This window comes from Cyanistes caeruleus, chromosome 16 (assembly GCF_971803275.1).
Source record: "Cyanistes caeruleus chromosome 16, bCyaCae1.hap1.1, whole genome shotgun sequence".
Classification (NCBI taxonomy): domain Eukaryota; kingdom Metazoa; phylum Chordata; class Aves; order Passeriformes; family Paridae; genus Cyanistes; species Cyanistes caeruleus.
The window spans coordinates 14,049,103-14,069,106 of record NC_141716.1 but is presented as its reverse complement, the minus strand read 5'-3'; the positions used below and the strand labels follow the sequence as shown (position 1 = coordinate 14,069,106).

Below are 20,004 nucleotides of genomic sequence, written 5' to 3'. Positions count from 1 at the left end.
TGTACAAGAAGGGCCAAGACAAGTTTTCAAGGGAAAGCCAGTCTCATTTCCAAAACCAACCTCCATCCTGTCCTGCTGCTGGGCCTTTTCCACCTGGGGTGACGTTTCCTTCTGCTGCTCGGTGTTCCTTTGATGCAGCCACAAGGCTCCTGGCTCTGGGATTCCCATGCATTGCTGCAGCTTTTCCCTGGACTTCTCAATGTTTTCACAGCAACTGCAGAGACAAGGCTCAGTCAGAAGAACAAAGAGGCCTCAAGAGTCACCGATCCCATTTCTAGCACTCCAGGCTGGAGCAGGGGGCAGTGGGCTAAGGAAGACCTTGCTCTTTCCCTCCCTAGGAAATCCTCCAGAGGCAAAGGGAAAGGAAGGCAGGATTTTGCCTTCCTTCAGTGAGAAGCAGTGGCTGGGCAGAGGCACGCAAAGAACAGAATTCAGGGAAGCGGTATGGTGAGAAGAAGGAGTCTTCTATTCCAACATGGCTGTGCATCTCCCACACAGCCTTAGGAGTCACAGTAGAGCATGAAAAACCCTGACAGGACGATACTCAAGAGCCACACATTGTAGGGCAGGTGATTTCTTCACCCAGGAACCTCTGAACTCCCAGACCTGGAAGCAGATTGCATCTGGAATGCAAGAGGAGGAGGAAGAGGAGGAGGAAATGTTCACCCTCTGATTTCTTCTATCAGATCCTCCATCTGCTGATAGCGGCTTGTGACCGTTTGGGTTTCCTCGTCCATTTGACCAATACGTTCCTGCAAGCGCCCACAATTCCCTGAGACTTCCCGAAGCAATGCAAAGGGATCCTGTTTATCCGTGGATGTCAGAGTTGAGAGGATGCTGCCAGGATTGTCAGTGCAGACGACGGAATGGGCCATGCTGTCACTGTCGTCTGTCAGTGCCTGAAAGCCCACATCCAGCTGTTAGTCAGGCATTCTCTTCCTATTCCAAAGGACCACTGAGATGCCTCTTCTGATCCCACAAGAACCAGTGTCCATTCAGTTTCAAAATCCCAGCCAGCTCAGCACAGTTTACTCACCTCAGGGGCTCGGGAGGATTGTCCCTGGTGAGAAAGACCTCGAGCTCCCTGGAAGAGCACAGGGAAGAGCACACTCAGACTTCCCTGGGCATCCTATGCCAGGGCCCCAGCATCCTGACAAGGCAGAATTCCCTGCAAATAGCCCATCCATCCCTGCCCTGTCTCAGTGGGAAGCCATTTTCCCTCGTCCTGTCCTTGCAGGCCCCTGCCTTAAGTCACTGTCCAGCTCTCTTGCAGGCCCTTCCTTCACGCATTGATAGGAGCTCTAAGATCACCCTGGAACCTTCTCCCACCTGGACAACCCCAACTCTTGCCTCCTTTGCCCTTGGCACAGGTGCTCCAGCCCTTGGAGCATCTTCCTGTTATCCCCGTGGCCTCCCCTAGGCCACTGGGGATCATCTCAGAAATGTCTGAGAGAAACCCCGGTTTGCCTCTGGGAAGCGCTGAGGCTGCACTGTAAATTAGGCTGAGGGGAAGGCGATGACCCTTGTTTGTGCCCATGGCCCCTCCCGTTGGACAAGGATGGAGGAGGAGATGTGGCTGTGCTCTGGGATGGCCAGGTGCCCCCCATTCCCTCCCAGGCCTGTCCCCACAGCAAGCACCAAAGCTGCTGGAGCTCTGGAACAGCAACTGTTAAACCCTTGCTATTCCCAGAGGGAAGCCTTCCCTGAGGCACAGCCCAGGCCCACCCAGGCCCCTGCAGGGCTTGGCACAAGGAGAGCAGTGGCTTTCTCACTCACCCGTCGCGTGTCCATCCGCTCCTTGGCACAAACAATGTCCAAAGTGCAGTGTCCAAAGGCCCTTGGCCTTCGCAGGGTTTAACCCCAGTGTCCAAAGGCCCTTGGCCTTTGCCGGGTCCTAACCCAAATATTCAAACGTTCTTGGCCTTTGCAGGGTCACTAGCACACGATCAAAGTGCTGTTGGCCGTCGCAAGGTCCAAGCCCAAGCTGGGCAGCTGGGCAGGGACCTGGCTCATAACATGAGTTCCAAGTTGCTGCTCCAGGCAACACCAGTTTTAAGGCTCAGCATTCTCAAGACCCACATGCTCTTCTGGGATGCGATTAGTTCCTGAGTCACAGGAATTCTCCTGTCTTCCCTGACTGTCCTAGTTTAGGGCAAATCAGGAAGGAAAACTCTAAATGGGGATTTCCACAGGGAAATGCCCCTCCCTACCAACTGGTTCAGGAAAAGGAAAAAAAGAAAAAAAAAAAAATTCCTTGGAGAGAAGTGGAAAAAGCTGGTTTTTAAACAGAAATTGAATAATATTAAATAATAAAACCTCTTGCTGTTCGATGGGATGGCAAATCTAGGAAGAAAAAGTCTTTTTCATGTGGTGTAGCTCGGCTCGCTCAGGTTCTTATCAGTCCCTCCGGTGCTGGAAAGTGCCGAGGCCCAGGCCCCGGTGGGCCACAGGCGTGAGCTCCCGGGGTTTGGCTGGGTGTTCAGTCCAGAGCAGGCTTGCACAGATCCAAAAAAATTGGAAAAAAAACAAAGGTCCAGGGAACTCCTCTGCCTCAGCTAGCTAAAACTAACTAAAAGCCAGAGAGAAGCTCTGTCCCGCTGTCTGTCTGTGCTGCCGACACCACAGTCCAGAAGCGGGATGTGTGGGAGTGATGTTTTTCCTTAACACACTGCACGCTTCTTCTTCCCCCTCTCTTGCTCTCAAAGCCAGTCTTAAAGGTGCACAACTTAATATATAACATAAACCAGACGATTTGGGATACCAGTATCATAAAGTCACCCCAGGACACTGACCAAGGGGAAATGTAAGAAAAATGCTAAAAAGGTTCTTGGTGTTTATAAATATTCATGGAAAGTAAAGCTTTGCCTTTAGGACAGCCACCTGAGGAGGAAAAATGGTGTTTCAGGGACTTTTCAAATTCCTACACAGAAATTCCTAGAGCTGCAGTGTTTAAGGCTCATTGTTGTAGTATGTTTATTCAGTTCTGTTAAAATTGTTAGTATTTCGTCTGTTTGATATGTTCCTGGTTGTCTCCCATTTACTGCTTTGGTTGGTTCCATTTGTCTGTTATGTAAGCCCCTCCCAGTTTTTCTGAATGTTCCCCGTCAATCACCTTTACCCTGCCCCAGCTCCCCATCCATCCCTGTAAACCCCACCTCTCCTTCCAGCTCCTTCCATGTATGTCATCCCTTCCTCAAAACACTATTGGTTGTTATGTTGTATTCCCGCCTTCTTTGTATCCCCATTGGTCCCTGGTATTGTAACCTCCTCCCCTTACCCCTCCCTCCGCGAGCTCCCATTGGACCCTGGGCACTGTGGAGCCAGCCCAGAGCTCCGGGGCGGCCAAGAGCAGCGTCAGCTCATAAAATGGATTAAGAATCCTGAGACAGCCACAAGTGCATGTTTTTCCTGCTCTGCTCTCTGTTTGCGCATATATCACTAGGTCTTCTAGGCAGAAGTCCTGCTGCTTACATCAAAGATTCCTCACTAGGAACAGACCTTCAAGAACCAAATGGGTCTGCTTGGAAGAGCTTTGGCAGGTGTTTTTTGCCCTCATCTTTGATAGTGTTTGTCTGTGTCCTAGGGAGGATTTCTGTGCCCCAGTTGACAGGAACTGCCTTCTGAGCAGGGCACAAATCCTCTGTGCACAAGAGCTGCACCTGCCTTCTCCAGGGCCTGTCTCTCCAGAGACTGATGGTCCAAGGATGTCCCTGCCAAGTTAAGATTCAGAGACTGATGCAGCTTCAAGTCTCTGCTTCCACAAGAGCAGCTTTGGGCTCCTTGAGCACAGCTGCAAAGGAGCAGGACAGCTCCTGGTGAAGGTCTGACAGCTCCTGGCTGGTCCTTGAACAGCTCTCAATGTAGTTCTGCTGGTGGTGCTGTCGGTCTCGGGCCAGCTGTGACTGCAGCAGGGACACCTGAAAGAGGCACAAGGCCCGGCTCAGACAAGCCCACGCTGGCAGCAGCATCCACAGCCCCACGGTACCGGCTGTCAGGGCAGACACAGCCTCCAACTGCAGCCCTCACCAACACTCTGCCCTCGGGGAAGGGGAAAGGAACAGGCTCCCAGACTGGCCCTGAACAGAGCTCAGATGATCAACAAGTCCAGTCCACGGCTGCCAAACCCTTCCCACATACATCCCTCAGCCCCCACAGGTCTAGCAGAGCGAGTTCCAACAGCAGTGAGAAACCCAACTCTCATTTCCAAAGGACACATTTGGGCCACTGACCCCTTGCTCCACAGGCTGTGCATCAGCAGGAGGGCTACTGCTGCTCCCCTGAGCTGCTGGAGCTTCTTTCAGAAGTTGACCTATTTTGCTGCTCAGACTTGGAGACACTGAACGTAAAGGACTCTGGGGGGAACACTCTCCTAAAAGTTCTGATTCTTCTTCCTTCACGTTCCACCTGCACATTGGATGGGAGAAAGGTCACAGAAACCTGTCAGCAAACATGGAGCAAAAGAACCTCTGGACATCAATGCAAGATCTCTGCTCTGAGAGCCTGAATTGCACCAGACAACACTGGGGGCAAAAAGCTCTCGCTGGGGGCTGCGCAAGAGAGGCCAGGGTGTGTCCAGGGACACGGGGCCAGGGAGGGAGACAGTGCAGTGAAGGCACCTTTGAGAAAGCCATGGGCTGCCGCAAGAGACAGAACAAACAAAAGGCTGTGCCTGCAGCAGGGACAGGGAGAGGCAAGGAAACAAGCAGGGCACTGCAAAGCACTGCCTGGGCAAACGTGCTGTGCTCCAGAGGAGCCTGAGGCTCCGTGGAGACACAGAAAGCCCATTTTACGTGCTCAAAAGTTCTCCTGGGCTCAGTGGTTCATTCAGGCATCATCTGCTGATGCAAGCGGTTGCTGAGGTTCCAGCCTGCTCTGTGAGACAAGTAACAGCTGCTCCTCTTGTGCTCCAACAGCCTGCTGGGGATTCAGAGGGGAGATGATTGCCTTATTTCAAACACCACAAGAGCTGTCCCTCAGAAATCTCCATCTTGGCAAGCATCCTCGAGGCACCAGCAGTGCAGCTGCTGCTGCTCAGATCTCTTGGTACAAAACTCTGCTGGGTTTAGTCCATCGCCCTGCTCACCTGCTCCATTCCTTCCCACACCAAATCCAAATCCCCACGTGTTGCCATGATCTTGTGTGAGCACAGGAGAAGCAGCTCCCCATGCCCAGCATTTGGCCTGCAGCTGATCTGAACAGCAAACTCCAGAGCTGTAGCAGTCATTCTGGGCATGCCAGGAAACAATCTGCCAGTCAATGGTCTCTGGCTGGGGCCAGGCAGACAGACAAGGCTGCCTGCCGCAGCTTGGGCTGCTTTGGCCAAGCAGGCCTGGACTCACAGGGATATAGAGTCCCACTTCTTTATGGGAAATATCACTGGAATCCTTCAGGGACATTGGAGTGGACTGAAGGTCAGTGCCTGTGCCTACCTGGAGATGAGACTGGCCCATGCAGTTGTCAGGAGATTTTCTCTGCAGGATTACAAAGTTTTTCTTCAGAGTCCCCTTGGCCATTTCACTCTTCCTCAGTGCAGCACTCAGGAGTTGAGCATTCTCTGTCCCTTTGATTTCTTCTCTTCCTCTCTTCTTCAAGGCAGCAGCAGTCCCATGGTCCAACTCTTCTTGCATGTCTTCCCTCTCCACTTCCAATTCCTGGGTTATCTTCTTCCCTCTTTGGATGTCAGGTGCACCCATGTCCTTTTCCAGGTCTCTCAGCTGCTGGTGGTACAATTCCCGTTCATGCTTCCAAAACAGGGAGAAGAAGACTCACCCATTGCCTCCCTTGGTTTGCTTCTCATACCAGATCTGGACTCCTGCTGCAGGGGCAGGCACGTGCTGCCCCCCTCTCTCTCTGCCTCTCGGGCTGCTGCAGACCTTGGCTGGGCCCCCCTTGACGCTGCCTCTTTCCCAGCTCGCTCAGCCCATCCCAGCTTCCTTTCTGCCCGTCCCCGACCTCTGGCAGCTCCACTCCCGTGTTCCTTTGGGCACGAGCTGCCAGAACTGCAGCCAGGATTTCAAGTCAATGCTAAGCAGGATTTAGGCAGTGCCATGAGGATGTGCTCTCCATCAGGAAGGAGGAGCAAACACCCTCAGCATTTCATTCCAAGGCCTTGGGGCAACAGGAGTGGTTTTCCAACACTCCTGTGTAGACTTTCCATGGCAGCATCCCCGAGAGCCCCACTGCCCTCTCTTGCAGCACCAATGGCCAGATCAGTCATTCCCTGCTGCCACTCAGGACGAGTTCTCCCCTTGCAGGCACACGTCCTGATCTTCATCAGCACCTGGCTTTCCTCTCTTCTCTCCCCACTGCCTGCTCTCACACGGCCAAGGCCAAACACCTTTCAATTAACAGCAACCTAGGTCTTCTCATCCCTCCTGCCAGCTCCAGATATTTAGAAATCTGAACATGGATTTGGACACCAGAAATTGCCCAAACCATGCAATGTCAATGGAGACAGTGTGGACATGGAGAACTAAAGCTTCCAGGGCACAGAACTCCAGCATGGAGGAAAATCAGCAGCCTCAGTGCTAACTGGTTTTGACATGGCTACAACATCATTTCCTCCTTGTTCAGAAGAATGCAATTAGGAAAGTTAAACTGGAAAAAGGTGCTCCTTAGAACTGGTAACACAAGGTGCAAACATAGCTAGGAAATGGCCCTTTGTGGCAGCTGCCATTCTCACCAGCACATCCTGCCTTTCCTTCTCCTGGCTCTCCAGTTTCCTCTGCAGTGATGCCACCTCTGACGAACAGTCACAGCCTCTTCCTTCAAGGCAGTTTCTAGAGAGGTCTTCTGCTGTTCTGCCCTCCATATTGCTGCAGGAGGTGTTATAAATACACTAGAAAAAGATATATAAGAAAAGGTTTTTATTAATTATAGCAAGCCAGCAATAAGCAAAGTCGGTGCCGGGCGGCAGGGAGGAGGAGGAGAAACCTCTTCCCCACGGAGCTGCCGCGCTTCCCGCTTCTGTGTTTGTCCTTTTATTCGTTTCGGCCTCCTGGTGATGTGGCTTTCTTCCGGCGTTTCTGAGCATGCGTCTCTGGTCATTAGATGATCCTTTTCTACCCTCTTGTGGTCGTAGAAGGGAGGCTTCAAGTCTTCCTCACTCCTATTCCATTGACCTTTTCTCACTGTTCTCTCTCCAAGTTTATCTTGTCCTAGTGTTCCAGGAATTTCTGGTAGGCTGTTATTAATTATGCCAACTTCAGCAAGTTAGTGGCCTTCAAACCCCTTTCTCAACTTTATATCTAAAGTACAATTTCGCAAAGCATTCTATCATATCTATATATTTAGGCGAACAAAAGAGTTTCTATCTATCACAAACCCCCCTTTTTCTATTTTTTTTACTTTTGTTCGCTGAATCTTTGTAGTTCTTTTCTACTTAATTCTAAATAATCTTCTGTTTCCTCTCCCTTTAAAGCTTCATATTTGGCATGTATTAACATAAGGTGTGCTGCTTCTAATCTGTTTTTTACGATATTAATAATTTTATTGAGAATGCAAGGGCCTAAAGTAAGTATTAAAATTAGTAAAATTAAGGGCCCCATTATGGTGGATAATAAAGTAGTTAACCAGGGGGAATAATTAAACCAAGATTCATACCAGTTTTGGTGCATTTCTTGTTCTTTTTTTCTCTTTTCCAGTCCTTCCTGTAATTTAGCCATGGTCTCTCTTACTATTCCACTTTTATTTACATATACACAACATTCTTCTTTAAGGGCAGCACAAAGGCCTCCTTGTCGTAAAAATAATAGATTTAATCCCCTTCTATTTTGTAAGGCCACTTCAGCCAGTGAGTCTAGGGAGTCTGTGAGATCTTTTATAGATTTATCAATCCTTCTTAAATCTTCATCTACTGAAATTCTAAGCTCTTTGAGCCCCTGGTGCTGATTTACTAAGGATGCTACACCTGTTCCCAATCCAGCCCCTCCTATGCCTAGCAATACAGCTACTGTTAGTGCTGTGAGGGGTTCTCGCTTCACTAAATGATGTTCTGGGTTTTGATATTGTGTATACACATATTCTTCAGAATGATAAATAATCCTGGGAACTATTATAACCTGTATGCAGAATTCATAGGTTTCATTAAAGGTTGTTATAGAAACACATGGAGTTACTCCTAAAGTGTTACAAACCCATTTAGTATTAGGTGCTGGAATCAGCCACTGAGCTGGCTTGCGAGGGTCATTAATCTGTATTTTTGTTTGGCATAAGTAGTTCTTATCTAGGGGCACATTTCCCACACATTTCCCTTTTCCAGTGACTCGAGATAAGGTTATTCCTGGAGTATTTTCCCTTCCCGATTTCCATAAGCAAGCAGCAGGATTGGTACCATTCACTCTTTTTGGTTCTGCTATGGAGCCTATGGCTTCATAAAAAGGTGGGTTAATGTTATAACATAACCAACATTCTCTAGTTAAATTTGGATGTGTATCATTTAATACTCTAAAGGTAGCTTGCAGAATTTTCCAAAGAGCTTCATTTCCATACTCTTGGGGTGTCTCTACCGTGGTTAATACTTGGGTGTTATTTTCTAATTTTTCTGAATGGTTATTCTGATCTCTTACTTTAGGGTCTTCTACTCTCCACACCACTGGATTTGGTCCAACAGATCCCGAGTCATGGGGAACCACCTCTTTCTTTATGAGTATATGCACCCCCCGATCCCTTCCGGGTTCCCATACTCTGAGACCCCAGGTTCTTCCCAATAACCACCCAGGATCTTGGGATTCTGTAATATTCTGTATATAGTGAAATTTACAAGTTCCAATATATGTTATCTCCCCTGAGGGGCCTATCCAGGGCTTTACACATCTGTGTGGACCCTGTTCGACCTTTAGATACTTATCTGGGTTCTGTACTTGCCATCCCATGGAAATTGTTTCACAGCCCCAATATTTACAGTAAAATTCTCCGGGATAATTACAATATCCTCTGCCTGGGTTAGAAGCTGGGCACATGTATAATACCTTATGACCAGGTGGGAAATAATTAATACCCTTCCACTTAATGAGAGAGTCTAGTGTAACTTGAAAGCTAGGGGCTCCAGAGGTAATTTGTGATTGAATAATAACCTGGTCTTCCCATCGAATTAAGGACCAGTTAAAGGGTTCATGCGTCTTACTTGAACAAAGGTTAAATGTGCTAATTAAAATTATAAATGTTACTGACCTTTTTAATGAGCATTGGTTTCCCTTGCTATAATAGAGGCTTTTCCTTTGTAAAATACTAATTTGGGCTTCCCATAAATTATTTTGCTGGGCTGTCTTATTCCCATTCTTGTGGCATTTCCAGGACCATGACCTTTTGGTCCCATGTATATTGGAGTGTTTCCCTCCACAGTTTATTACTCCTCTGCCTCTCCCGTCGTCGACCCGGTTGCCTCGGGCCACGGGGTGTACCATCTTCTCGGCAGCAAGAGTATTCTTCAGGAGGGAGATTACTCCTTTTTTTATTCTTTCTTTGTATATATTTTTCCCAATTTCTATGTTTTACTAAAGGGGTATCACACCTCAATTCCTGAAGCCTCCGTCTGCACAACCCAGCTACTATATTTACTACAAAAGGTGCAGATTCGTTTGGATGGTAACAATAATACAAGGAATTGACTCCTTTTGAGTAAGTGGCCCACCACTTTTCTGATCCTTTTTCAAATTCCCCTGCCTGTGTTTTGGTTCTTAAGGCCCAATCAGTGAGTCTTCTCTGGGCAATGTAGCAAAATCTACACACCCCTCTCGGTGGGTAGCCTCTATGACAGTGGGTCCACCAATGTTCTTCACATACTATACATTTAAAACAAACAAAAGGGTAACAATTCTGGCATACAGCACAACCTATTTTAACATTTCTATTATATATTTCCTCACTACTAGATGGGGGTATCTTATATTCTATATAAAAGCCTTTATGGAGTTTACTATTCATAAGTCTCTATGCAGATTAATAATTTTCAGATATCATTTTTTTTTCCAGGATATTTGAAGTCTCAGGTCCCCAGCCGGGCTAATCACTTTCTAGTTATTAGTTTGTTTTTGGTGGCTCCACAGGTCCCTTAATTCGACTTGCATGTGTCCATCCTTTCTCTGCGGTTCGGATTGCAGAATCAGTTGTTAGTAAGACTTGATACGGTCCTTCCCACTTCGGTGTTAGGGGATTCTCTTTCCAACTTCTTATCAACACCCAATCTCCGGGTTGTACCTGATGTAATATAAAATCCAATGGTGGTCTTTGAGCTAGCATTCCTTTTTCCCATAATGCCTTCTTATACTTCATTAATTTTATTAAGTACTTATTGATATATTGGTCACTCACATTTGGATGTGTTTGAACTTCTTCTGTATTATAAGGCATCCCATATAACATCTCAAAAGGGGAAATTCCCAAATCTGCCCTTGGCTGAGTTCGAATATTTAGAAGGGCTAGTGGAACACATTTGACCCATGATAGTTTTGTTTCCATCACCAGTTTAGTAAGTTGTTTTTTTATTTCCCCATTCATTCTTTCTACTCTCCCAGAACTTTGAGGGTGCCAAGGGGTGTGTTGTTCCCACTTTATTCCTAATGCCTCCGACACCTCTTGAGTTATTTTTGATGTAAAATGGGGACCTTTGTCAGAATCTATTGTCTCTGGTACCCCATACCTGGGAATTATTTCTTCCAATAACACCTTTACAACTGTTCGTGAAGTTTCCCTAGATGTAGGGAAAGCTTCTACAAAATGGGTGAGATGATCCACTAGGACCAGGAGATATTTAAGTCTCCCTACCTTTGGTAGTTCTGTAAAGTCAATTTGAATATTTGCAAAAGGTCTTTTTGCCAAGGGTCTCCCTCCATAAGGTAATTTTCTAAGATTTTTCCTATTTGCTTTTAAACATGGGAGGCAGCTTCTAGTAATTTGCTTAGCTAAGTCTCGAATACCTTTGCTCATATACTTTGCTGCAAAATAGTCTATTAGTCCTTGTGCTCCCCAACGTGTCCTTTGATGTATTTTTTCTAATATTCTCTGAGCTATGGCTTTTGGTAGTACTTCCCGGCCATCTGGAAGGAACCATCTCCCCTCTGAGTTTTCTACCGCCCCTGTCTCTGGGAGTTTTAATCTCTCTTCCTCAGTAAATTTACTTCTTAAACCACTATCCTTATGTTCCATAATTTCTTCATGCCCCCCTTTTTCTTTTAGGACCATTGTCCGTAATGCCGCCCGTTTTGCCTCCTGATCTGCAGCATTATTTCCCCTACTCCTCAAGTCCATTCCCTTCTGATGTCCTTTCAAATGAACCACGGCCAACCTTTTGGGCCCTCTCAGGGCCTTTAATACTGCAATTATGAGTTTTTGATGGACTAAATCTTTCCCTTGGGAATTTATTAAACCTCTTTCTTCCCACAATTTACCGAACGTATGCACCACCCCATAACTATATCTGGAATCTGCATATATTGTCCCCTCCTTCCCTTCTAATAATTCCAATGCTCTTAATACTGCATACAATTCACAGGCTTGGGCTGACCAGGATTTATCTAATGGACCTGATTCTAGGACTTGCAAATCAGGTCCTCTTACTATGGCATAGCCTGTTTTCCTCTTTCCTTTTATTACTCTGGAGGACCCATCCACAAACAACTTTTCTCCGCTTTCTAATTCCTCTTCTTCTAAATCAGGTCTAATTTTGGTCTGTTCCTCAATTGTAGTTATACAATCATGTATCAGGGATTTTCCTTCGGGTTCTCCATACAAAAATGCAGCCGGATTTTGTAAAGTGGTGGTTTCTAATATTAAGTTTGGGGCCTCAACTAAAACTCCTTCATATTTTAAAAGTCTAGCATCTGAAATCCACTTATCCGCCTTTTGTTGTAACACACCCCGAATATTATGGGGGGACATTAGCTTCAAATTGCTATTAAAGGTAATTTTCCTAGCTTCCTCTACCAGCAGGGCACATCCTGCTATTACTTGCAGACAAGTTGGCCAGCCCTTACTCACGGGGTCCAAAATCTTTGATAGATACCCTATCGGCTTCTTTCTCCCTGCCCACTCTTGAGTCAGGACTCCAAAGGCAATTCCATCCTCCACATTTACAAACAAATAAAAAGGTCTTCTTAAATCTGGGAGACTCAAGACAGGAGCATGAATTAAACTCTCTTTTAGCTCCTGAAATTTTTCTGTATCTTCTAAACTCCATTTCATTAATCTCTCTTGTGTCAATTTATGATACAAAAATTTAACTTTACCACTATAATTTTCAATCCACTGTCTACAGTATCCTGTTAATCCCAAGATTTGACGTACCTGTCTTTTATTTTTTGGAATTGGTAATGATAAAATTCCTTGTACTCTCTCAGGATCTATCTTTTTTTTTCCTTCCTTCAGATAATGACCTAAATATTTTACCTCTTTTTCAACGAATTGGAGCTTTGCTTTGGATACTTTCAATCCCTTTAAACTCAGAAAATTTAATAACTTAATACTCTCTCTCCTTACGTCTTCTTCTTCTTTCCCAGCTAAAAGTAAATCATCCACATATTGTATCAAGGTCACTCCCGGGTCTATTTGATAATCCTGTAAAACCTGTTCTAATGCTTGCCCAAATAAATTAGGGGATTCCGTGAATCCCTGGGGCAATACTGTCCATCTCAGTTGTTGTCTCCTCCCCGTATCTGGATCTTCCCATTCAAAAGCGAAATAATCTCGACTAGCCTCATCCAGAGGGCAGGCCCAGAATGCATCTTTTAAATCTATAACACTGTACCACAAACTGTCAGGCCCCAACTTGCTTAGTAACGTGTACGGATTTGCAACTACGGGGAACCGTGCTACTGGACGTTTGTTAATTTCTCTTAAATCTTGTACCAAACGATAAGTCCCATCTGGCTTCTTTACTGGCAGTATGGGTGTGTTAAAAGGTGACATACATGGTTCTAATAGTCCCTTGCTTAACAATCTATCAATTTCTGGTTTCAACCCTCTTCGTCCCTCAAGTGACAAGGGATATTGTTTTATTCTGACTGGAATTTCTGGGTTTTTAATAGTGACTGAGAATGGGGTTATCTTCAGTTGTCCCACACTCTCAGGTGTATACCACACTTCTGGGTTTATTTTATCTTCATCTTCTACTCTTAAAGGACATAATCTTATTTTCCACTCCCTATCAACTACATCTAAATGTATTCCCAATTCAGTAATTAAATCTCATCCCAACAAATTATAATCTGCTTCTGGTACTAACAAAAAATTTCCCACCCCAATCTTTGACTCTGATTCTATTATCACATCTTTAATAACCCCCACTTCAAAGGGTTCCCCCTTTGCTCCCACTACCGTGGCAGTTTCTTTAGATATACTACATCCTGTAGGTAAAAACTGAATGGTTGATCTCTCAGCTCCAGTATCCACCAAGAAAGTTATTTCTTGGTGCTGGCGACCCACTTTTAGCTTTATCAAGGGCTCTTTCTGGTGGTCTTGGGTCCCTAAAAAGAAGAGCCCCTGACTCCCCTAGTCTTCTTTGAACATCTTTTCATCCTTAATCCTTACCCTACATTCTCTTTTAAAATGCCCTTTCTTTCCACAATAAAAACAAGTCTTAGCGTTTTGTTGTTCTTTTGAATCTCTAATTGGTCTCTGTTGTTTCCCTTTCCATGTTTGATCCCTACTCTCTCTTACAGCAGCCGCCATCATTTTAATCTGCCTCTTCTGAGCCTCCTCTTCTCTTCTAACATACACTTTTTGTGCTTCTGTCAAAAGTTCATCCAAACTTTTATCTTGCCACCCATCCCATTTTTCTATCTTCCTCCGAATATCCTCCCAGGCTTTTGCCACAAATTGTGTTTTAAGCAATGCTTGTCCCAATTGAGTATCTGGATTCATTCCAGAATATAATTGAAAATTTTTTCTTAGTCTCTCTAACCATTCTGTAGGAGTTTCATCTTTCTTCTGCCTCTCATTAAATGCTTTATTAATATTATGACCCCTTGGGACTGCCTCCCTAATTCCCTGGATTATAATAGTTCTTAAATCCTGCATGTGCACTCTATGGGCTGGATTCTGATGATCCCAATGGGGATTTTGGAGGGGCCACTTTACATCGGCCAGTGGTCCCTGGGCATGCTGAGCATCCCAGATACGCATTCCTTCCCTTCTAATCATGTTTCTATCTTCTGCCGTAAATAAAATACTCAAAATGGATTGTAATTCTTCCCAAGTGTATATATTAGGTCCTAAGAATTGATCAACTCTTTCTGCAACCCCCAACGGATCTTCCAATAAATGCCCCATCTCCTTTTTAAAATCTCTGACATCCCCCGAATTAAGGGGGACAGATATAAACCCTATTCCAGCTTGGGGGCCACCCATTGGCATCTCTCTTAATGGGAATAGGTTCTCCTGTCTCCTTCTGAATCTGTTCCTGGTAACAGGCCCCACCTCTGGCAGGTCTAAATCCTCCTCCTCGAGATTCGGAGCGGGAGGAGGAGGGGCTCGTGGTGGCGGTGGTGGTGGTGGTGGTACAAACGGAGGTGGGGGGATTATCAAAGCATCTTCTTTTCGAGATTTCTTTTTCTTTCCCTTCCCCTCCCCCAAATTCTCTGTCAACCTAAATATAAAAGCCTCGGGATTCACTACCCAGATCTCTGCATAAGCACTTTCCTCTGGGTTAAAGGGAATCTTTATTCTTACCCATGAATTTAACTTTTGTTTAACCCAATCTTCAGTTGATCCAAATACAGGCCAAAATACATTCCTTGAAATTTCCTTTCCTCCCCATACTTCTACACAATAATGAATCATTTTTGCCTTATCCTTATTTTCTGTTCCGGGGAAATGCTCCCAATTCTCTAATATAAAACCCGACGGACTATCTCTAGGTACCGGTGGGAGTTTAATGGATACAGGGTGCTTGCTCTTCCCCTGTCCCATTCTTCTGGGGTGCCTTCAATCACACAGCCGCTTTCGCTTCCCCTCGTTTGTGGCCCAGGCCCTCGCGTGCCAATAGGAACCGCACTACTGAAGGGTCCGCTCTCGCTTGGGGAATCTGGCTGCCAGTCCCCCTCTCACACACACCCCACTCGCCACACTCCGGGACCCCGACCACGACCAAACGGCTCTCGTAATACTCACGCGTCCTGCGTCTTCGTCCGGACACTGTGCACAGATTTTAAGGGGTCGACCGGTCTCCCTTTTGCTTATTGCTTGGATCTTTTAGGTTCGTCGGTACAACTGAGGCAGAAAGCAGTCCTCCGGACCGCTAAATATTAAAGCGGGGGCGCCCACCGGTGGTACCGAGAATCCGTCCTGCAGATTGTATCTGAGTCACGGGCACCAAATTTGTTATAAATACACTAGAAAAAGATATATAAGAAAAGGTTTTTATTAATTATAGCAAGCCAGCAATAAGCAAAGTCGGCGCCGGGCGGCAGGGAGGAGGAGGAGAAACCTCTTCCCCACGGAGCTGCCGCGCTTCCCGCTTCCCTGTTTGTCCTTTTATTCGTTTCGGCCTCCTGGTGATGTGACTTTCTTCCGGCGTTTCTGAGCATGCGTCTCTGGTCATTAGATGATCCTTTTCTACCCTCTTGTGGTCGTAGAAGGGAGGCTTCAAGTCTTCCTCACTCCTGTTCCATTCACCTTTTCTCACTGTTCTCTCTCCAAGTTTATCTTGTCCTAGTGTTCCAGGAATTTCTGCTAGGCTGTTATTAATTATGCCAACTTCAGCGAGTTAGTGGCCTTCAAACCCCTTTCTCAACTTTATATCTAAAGTACAATTTCGCAAAGCATTCTATCATATCTATATATTTAGGCGAACAAAAGAGTTTCTATCTATCACAAACCCCCCTTGTGCAGAGTGAACAATCCAAGAGAGACAAAGCAGCTGGGATGCCTGTGCAGCCCTGCTCCAGAGAGGCCAATAGCCTGGAGGCTTTGACAGGGCCTGAAATTTGGGGGAATTGAGCTGAGGCATCCAGCTCCAGCTGCTTAGCACAGACACAGCACCTGAAAGGCACCAGCTGTGTATGGGATCAGCCACAGCAGAGCCAGTTGGCACCGCCAGCCACAGCATCATCCTTGAGATAAACTTTGACTGGCGCCTGGATGGATAAGTCTCGTGCTGGTTGTTTTTCCTGTCTGCCATCTCTGGGCAAAGGCCTTTACCTCTGCATGGGATCAGAGATCCCCGCTGGTGGAACAGGATGGGGCAATGGATGGGAGAGAAGTTGTCCCTTGCTGAGTTTCCTCCAACAGTGTCTGCAGCTCCTGATTGCAGACCTTGATTTGGTTGTTGTCAGCCTGAGCCATCCTCAGCTCCATCTCCATGGCCTCACAGTGTGTGGCCATGGCCTCTGCTCTTTCCTCAGAGCTCTGGAGCCTCAGACGCAGCTCAGACATCTCAACCTGCAGCACATGCACAGCGTCCCTCAAGCTCTGTTCTCCTGCTTGGGACTTTTCCAGCTCCTGCAGCAGCTCCTTCTCTTGAGTGTCCTGCTGAGCTGCCTTCTCTGTCACTGCATCCTGCAGGGCCTGGATCTGGAAGATGGATGCAGAGAGCCTCAGGGACTGGGCTGCTCCTGAGGCAGCAGAGCGGGCAGTAGGGAGAGCATTGAAGGAGAAAAGACTTCAGGTAGAAATACACCAGAAACAGAAGGTGCAGTACCAAGGATTCCAGTGGAGACAAAGGTAGAGAAAACAGGGAAAGGGAGGCAAGGGGCACCCTTGAGGCTGCAGCTCTGAACACGGGCTGAACTGGCTGTGGTGGAAGTGCCCTGCCCAGCCTGCCATAGCCACGTCTGTGTCCCCACATTGCTCAGTGCCTGGCACAGGCACCAATCCTGTCAGGGACAGCACTGCTAACAGAGGGACAGAGAAGCTCCAGAGGAGTGTGCTGCTGCTTCTGCTCCCAGATTTCCTGCTGGGACCCAGGAGAGAATGGGGGAAAACTTTGGCAGCAGACACCAGATCCAGCCTTGGCCTGAGGGTGCAGCAGCAGCAGCAGCAGGCCTGGGAAGAACATGGCAGCAGTGGATGCTGCTGGGAGGGGAAAGAGGTTGGGACTAGCATGCCAAAGGTGGTGTTGTGTGTCCCTGGAGAAGAGGATGGAGTGCCCAGCTTACCTGGGTGTTGAGCTGCTTCAGTTGTCGTGCACAAATTGAAGAGAGTTGTTCGGCCTGCTGAAGAGCAGAATGAAACTGAGACAGCTCATTGTTCAGCGCCTGGTTCCTTTCTTCCAGCAATCTGAGGCACAGGGTCTTTTCCTCCAGAGACAGAATCAGCCTAGAAAGGAAGCATGCAACTCATTACTGTATGCGATCACATTTTATAAATTCTTAAGATTTGCTCCACCTCGGAGAAAACTGCTCTGTCCCATGAGGCTCTGCAAACTGATGCTGCCTGGAGCAGGAACTTGGAACTCATGAGCTGGGTCCCTGCCCAGCTGCCCAGCAGGGTTGTGGGGACATGGGGGAGGCAGGGCTGGTGCCTGGGCCAGCAGGGAGCAGGGATGAGGCGAGAGCCGGGAAGGGCCTCTCCAACAGTCCCTGCAATGTTGGGACTCAGACCGTGGCAACCGTCAACAGTCCATGAAATGTTGGGGATTGCACCCTGGAAACAATCAACAGCTCTTGGCTATTTGGGTTTGGACCATGGAGCTGTCAACAGCTTGTGACCATTGGGGCTTGGACCTTACAACGGCCAACAGCACTTTGATCGTGTTTGATCGCTATTGACCCTGCAAAGGCCAAGAACCTTTGGAGATTGGGGTTTGGACCCTGCAAAGGCCAAGGGCTTTTAGATACTGGGGTTTGGACCCTGCAAAAGCAAACTCCATTGGACACTGAGGTTTAGACTTTGCAAATGCCAAGGCCTTTTAGGCACTGAGAGTTAAACCCTGCGAAGGCCAAGGGTGTTTGAACATTAAGGGTTAAACCCTGCGAAGGCCAAGGGCCTTTGGACACTGCACTTTGGACACTGTTTGTGCCAAGGAGCGGATGGACACGCGACGGGTGAGTGAGAAAGCCACTGCTCTCCTTGTGCCAAGCCCTGCAGGGGCCTGGGTGGGCCTGGGCTGTGCCTCAGGGAAGGCTTCCCTCTGGGAATAGCAAGGGTTTAACAGTTGCTGTTCCAGAGCTCCAGCAGCTTTGGTGCTTGCTGTGGGGACAGGCCTGGGAGGGAATGGGGGGCACCTGGCCATCCCAGAGCACAGCCACATCTCCTCCTCCATCCTTGTCCAACGGGATGGGCCATGGGCACAAACAAGGGTCATCACCTTCCCCTCAGCCTAATTTACAGTGCAGCCTCAGCGCTTCCCAGAGGCAAACCGGGGTTTCTCTCAGTCATTTCTGAGATGATCCCCAGTGGCCTAGGGGAGGCCATGGGGATAACAGGAAGATGCTCCAAGGGCTGGAGCACCTGTGCCAAGGGCAAAGGAGGCAAGAGTTGGGGTTGTCCAGGTGGGAGAAGGTTCCAGGGTGATCTTAGAGCTCCTATCAATGCATGAAGGAAGGGCCTGCAAGAGAGCTGGACAGCGACTTAAGGCAGGGGACTGCAAGGACAGGACGAGGGAAAATGGCTTCCCACTGAGACAGGGCAGGGATGGATGGGCTATTTGCAGGGAATTCTGCCCTGTCAGGGTGCTGGGGACCTGGGGCCCTGGCATAGGATGCCCAGGGAAGCTGTGGCTGCCACTGGATCCCTGGGAGTGTTCAAGGCCAGGTTGGATGGGTCTCTGGGCAACTCCCATTTTGGTGTCCTTAGAAATGATGAGACACATTCCAGCATGTTTGTTTGTGCTGCTGTCAAACTAGTGGGCTGAAAATATTCCCAAGGAGGGGAGGAAGAGCTCAGCTGGAATTGCTGCGCTCTGGGACAGTCTGGGAAGCACTTAGATGCGACTGGGCAGGCATGCAGTCTGAGTGTGCTCTTCCCTGTGCTCTTCCAGGGAGCTCGAGGTCTTTCTCACCAGGGACAATCCTCCCGAGCCCCTGAGGTGAGTAAACTGTGCTGAGCTGGCTGGGATTTTGAAACTGAATGGACACTGGTTCTTGTGGGATCAGAAGAGGCATCTCAGTGGTCCTTTGGAATAGGAAGAGAATGCCTGACTAACAGCTGGATGTGGACTTTCAGGCACTGACAGACGACAGTGACAGCATGGCCCATTCCATCGTCTGCACTGACAATCCTGGCAGCATCCTCTCAACTCTGACATCCACGGATAAACAGGATCCCTTTCCATTGCTTCGGGAAGTCTCAGGGAATTGTGGGCCCTTGCAGGAACGTATTGGTCAAATGGACGAGGAAACCCAAACGGTCACAAGCCGCTATCAGCAGATGGAGGATCTGACAGAAGAAATCAGAGGGTGAGCATTTCCTCCTCCTCTTCCTCCTCCTTCTCTTGAATTCCAGATGCAATCTGCTTCCAGGTGTGGGAGTTCAGAGGTTCCTGGGTGAAGAAATCACCTGCCCTACCATGTGTGGCTCTTGAGCATCGTCCTGTCAGGGTTTTTCATGCTCTACTGTGACTCCTAAGGCTGTGTGGGAGATGCACAGCCATGTTGGAATAGAAGACTCCTTCTTCTCACCATACCGCTTCCCTGAATTCTGTTCTTTGCGTGCCTCTGCCCAGCCACTGCTTCTCACTGAAGGAAGGCAAAATCCTGCCTTCCTTTCCCTTTGCCTCTGGAGGATTTCCTTGGTAGGGAAAGAGCGAGGTCTTCCTTAGCCCACTGCCCCCTGCTCCAGCCTGGAGTGCTGGAAATGGGATCGGTGACTCTTGAGGCCTCTTTGTTCTTCTGACTGAGCCTTGTCTCTGCAGTTGCTGTGAAAACATTGAGAAGTCCAGGGAAAAGCTGCAGCAATGCATGGGAATCCCAGAGCCAGGAGCCTTGTGGCTGCGTCAAAGGAACACCGAGCAGCAGAAGGAAACGTCACCCCAGGTGGAAAAGGCCCAGCAGCAGGACAGGATGGAGGTTGGTTTTTGAAATGAGACTGGCTTTCCCTTGAATACTTGTCTTGGCCCTTCTTGTACAGTGG

General features: G+C 47.8%; 1 protein-coding gene across 2 annotated transcripts in view; it reads left to right on the top strand.

The window, feature by feature from the left end:
- LOC147650238 (maestro heat-like repeat-containing protein family member 7) overlaps window positions 1-20,004 on the top strand; it is a 170,312-nt gene that overhangs the window by 63,349 nt on the left and 86,959 nt on the right. The window contains exon 13 of one of the 2 annotated variants that reach the window (XM_086853476.1): window positions 16,498-16,656. In XM_086853476.1, the coding sequence (XP_086709602.1) occupies window positions 16,498-16,551 (54 nt within the window). In that variant the 3' untranslated portion in view covers window positions 16,552-16,656. Of the gene's footprint in view, window positions 1-16,306; window positions 16,955-20,004 lie in introns of those variants that run through there. The other variant, XM_086853475.1, reaches the window with a different exon arrangement.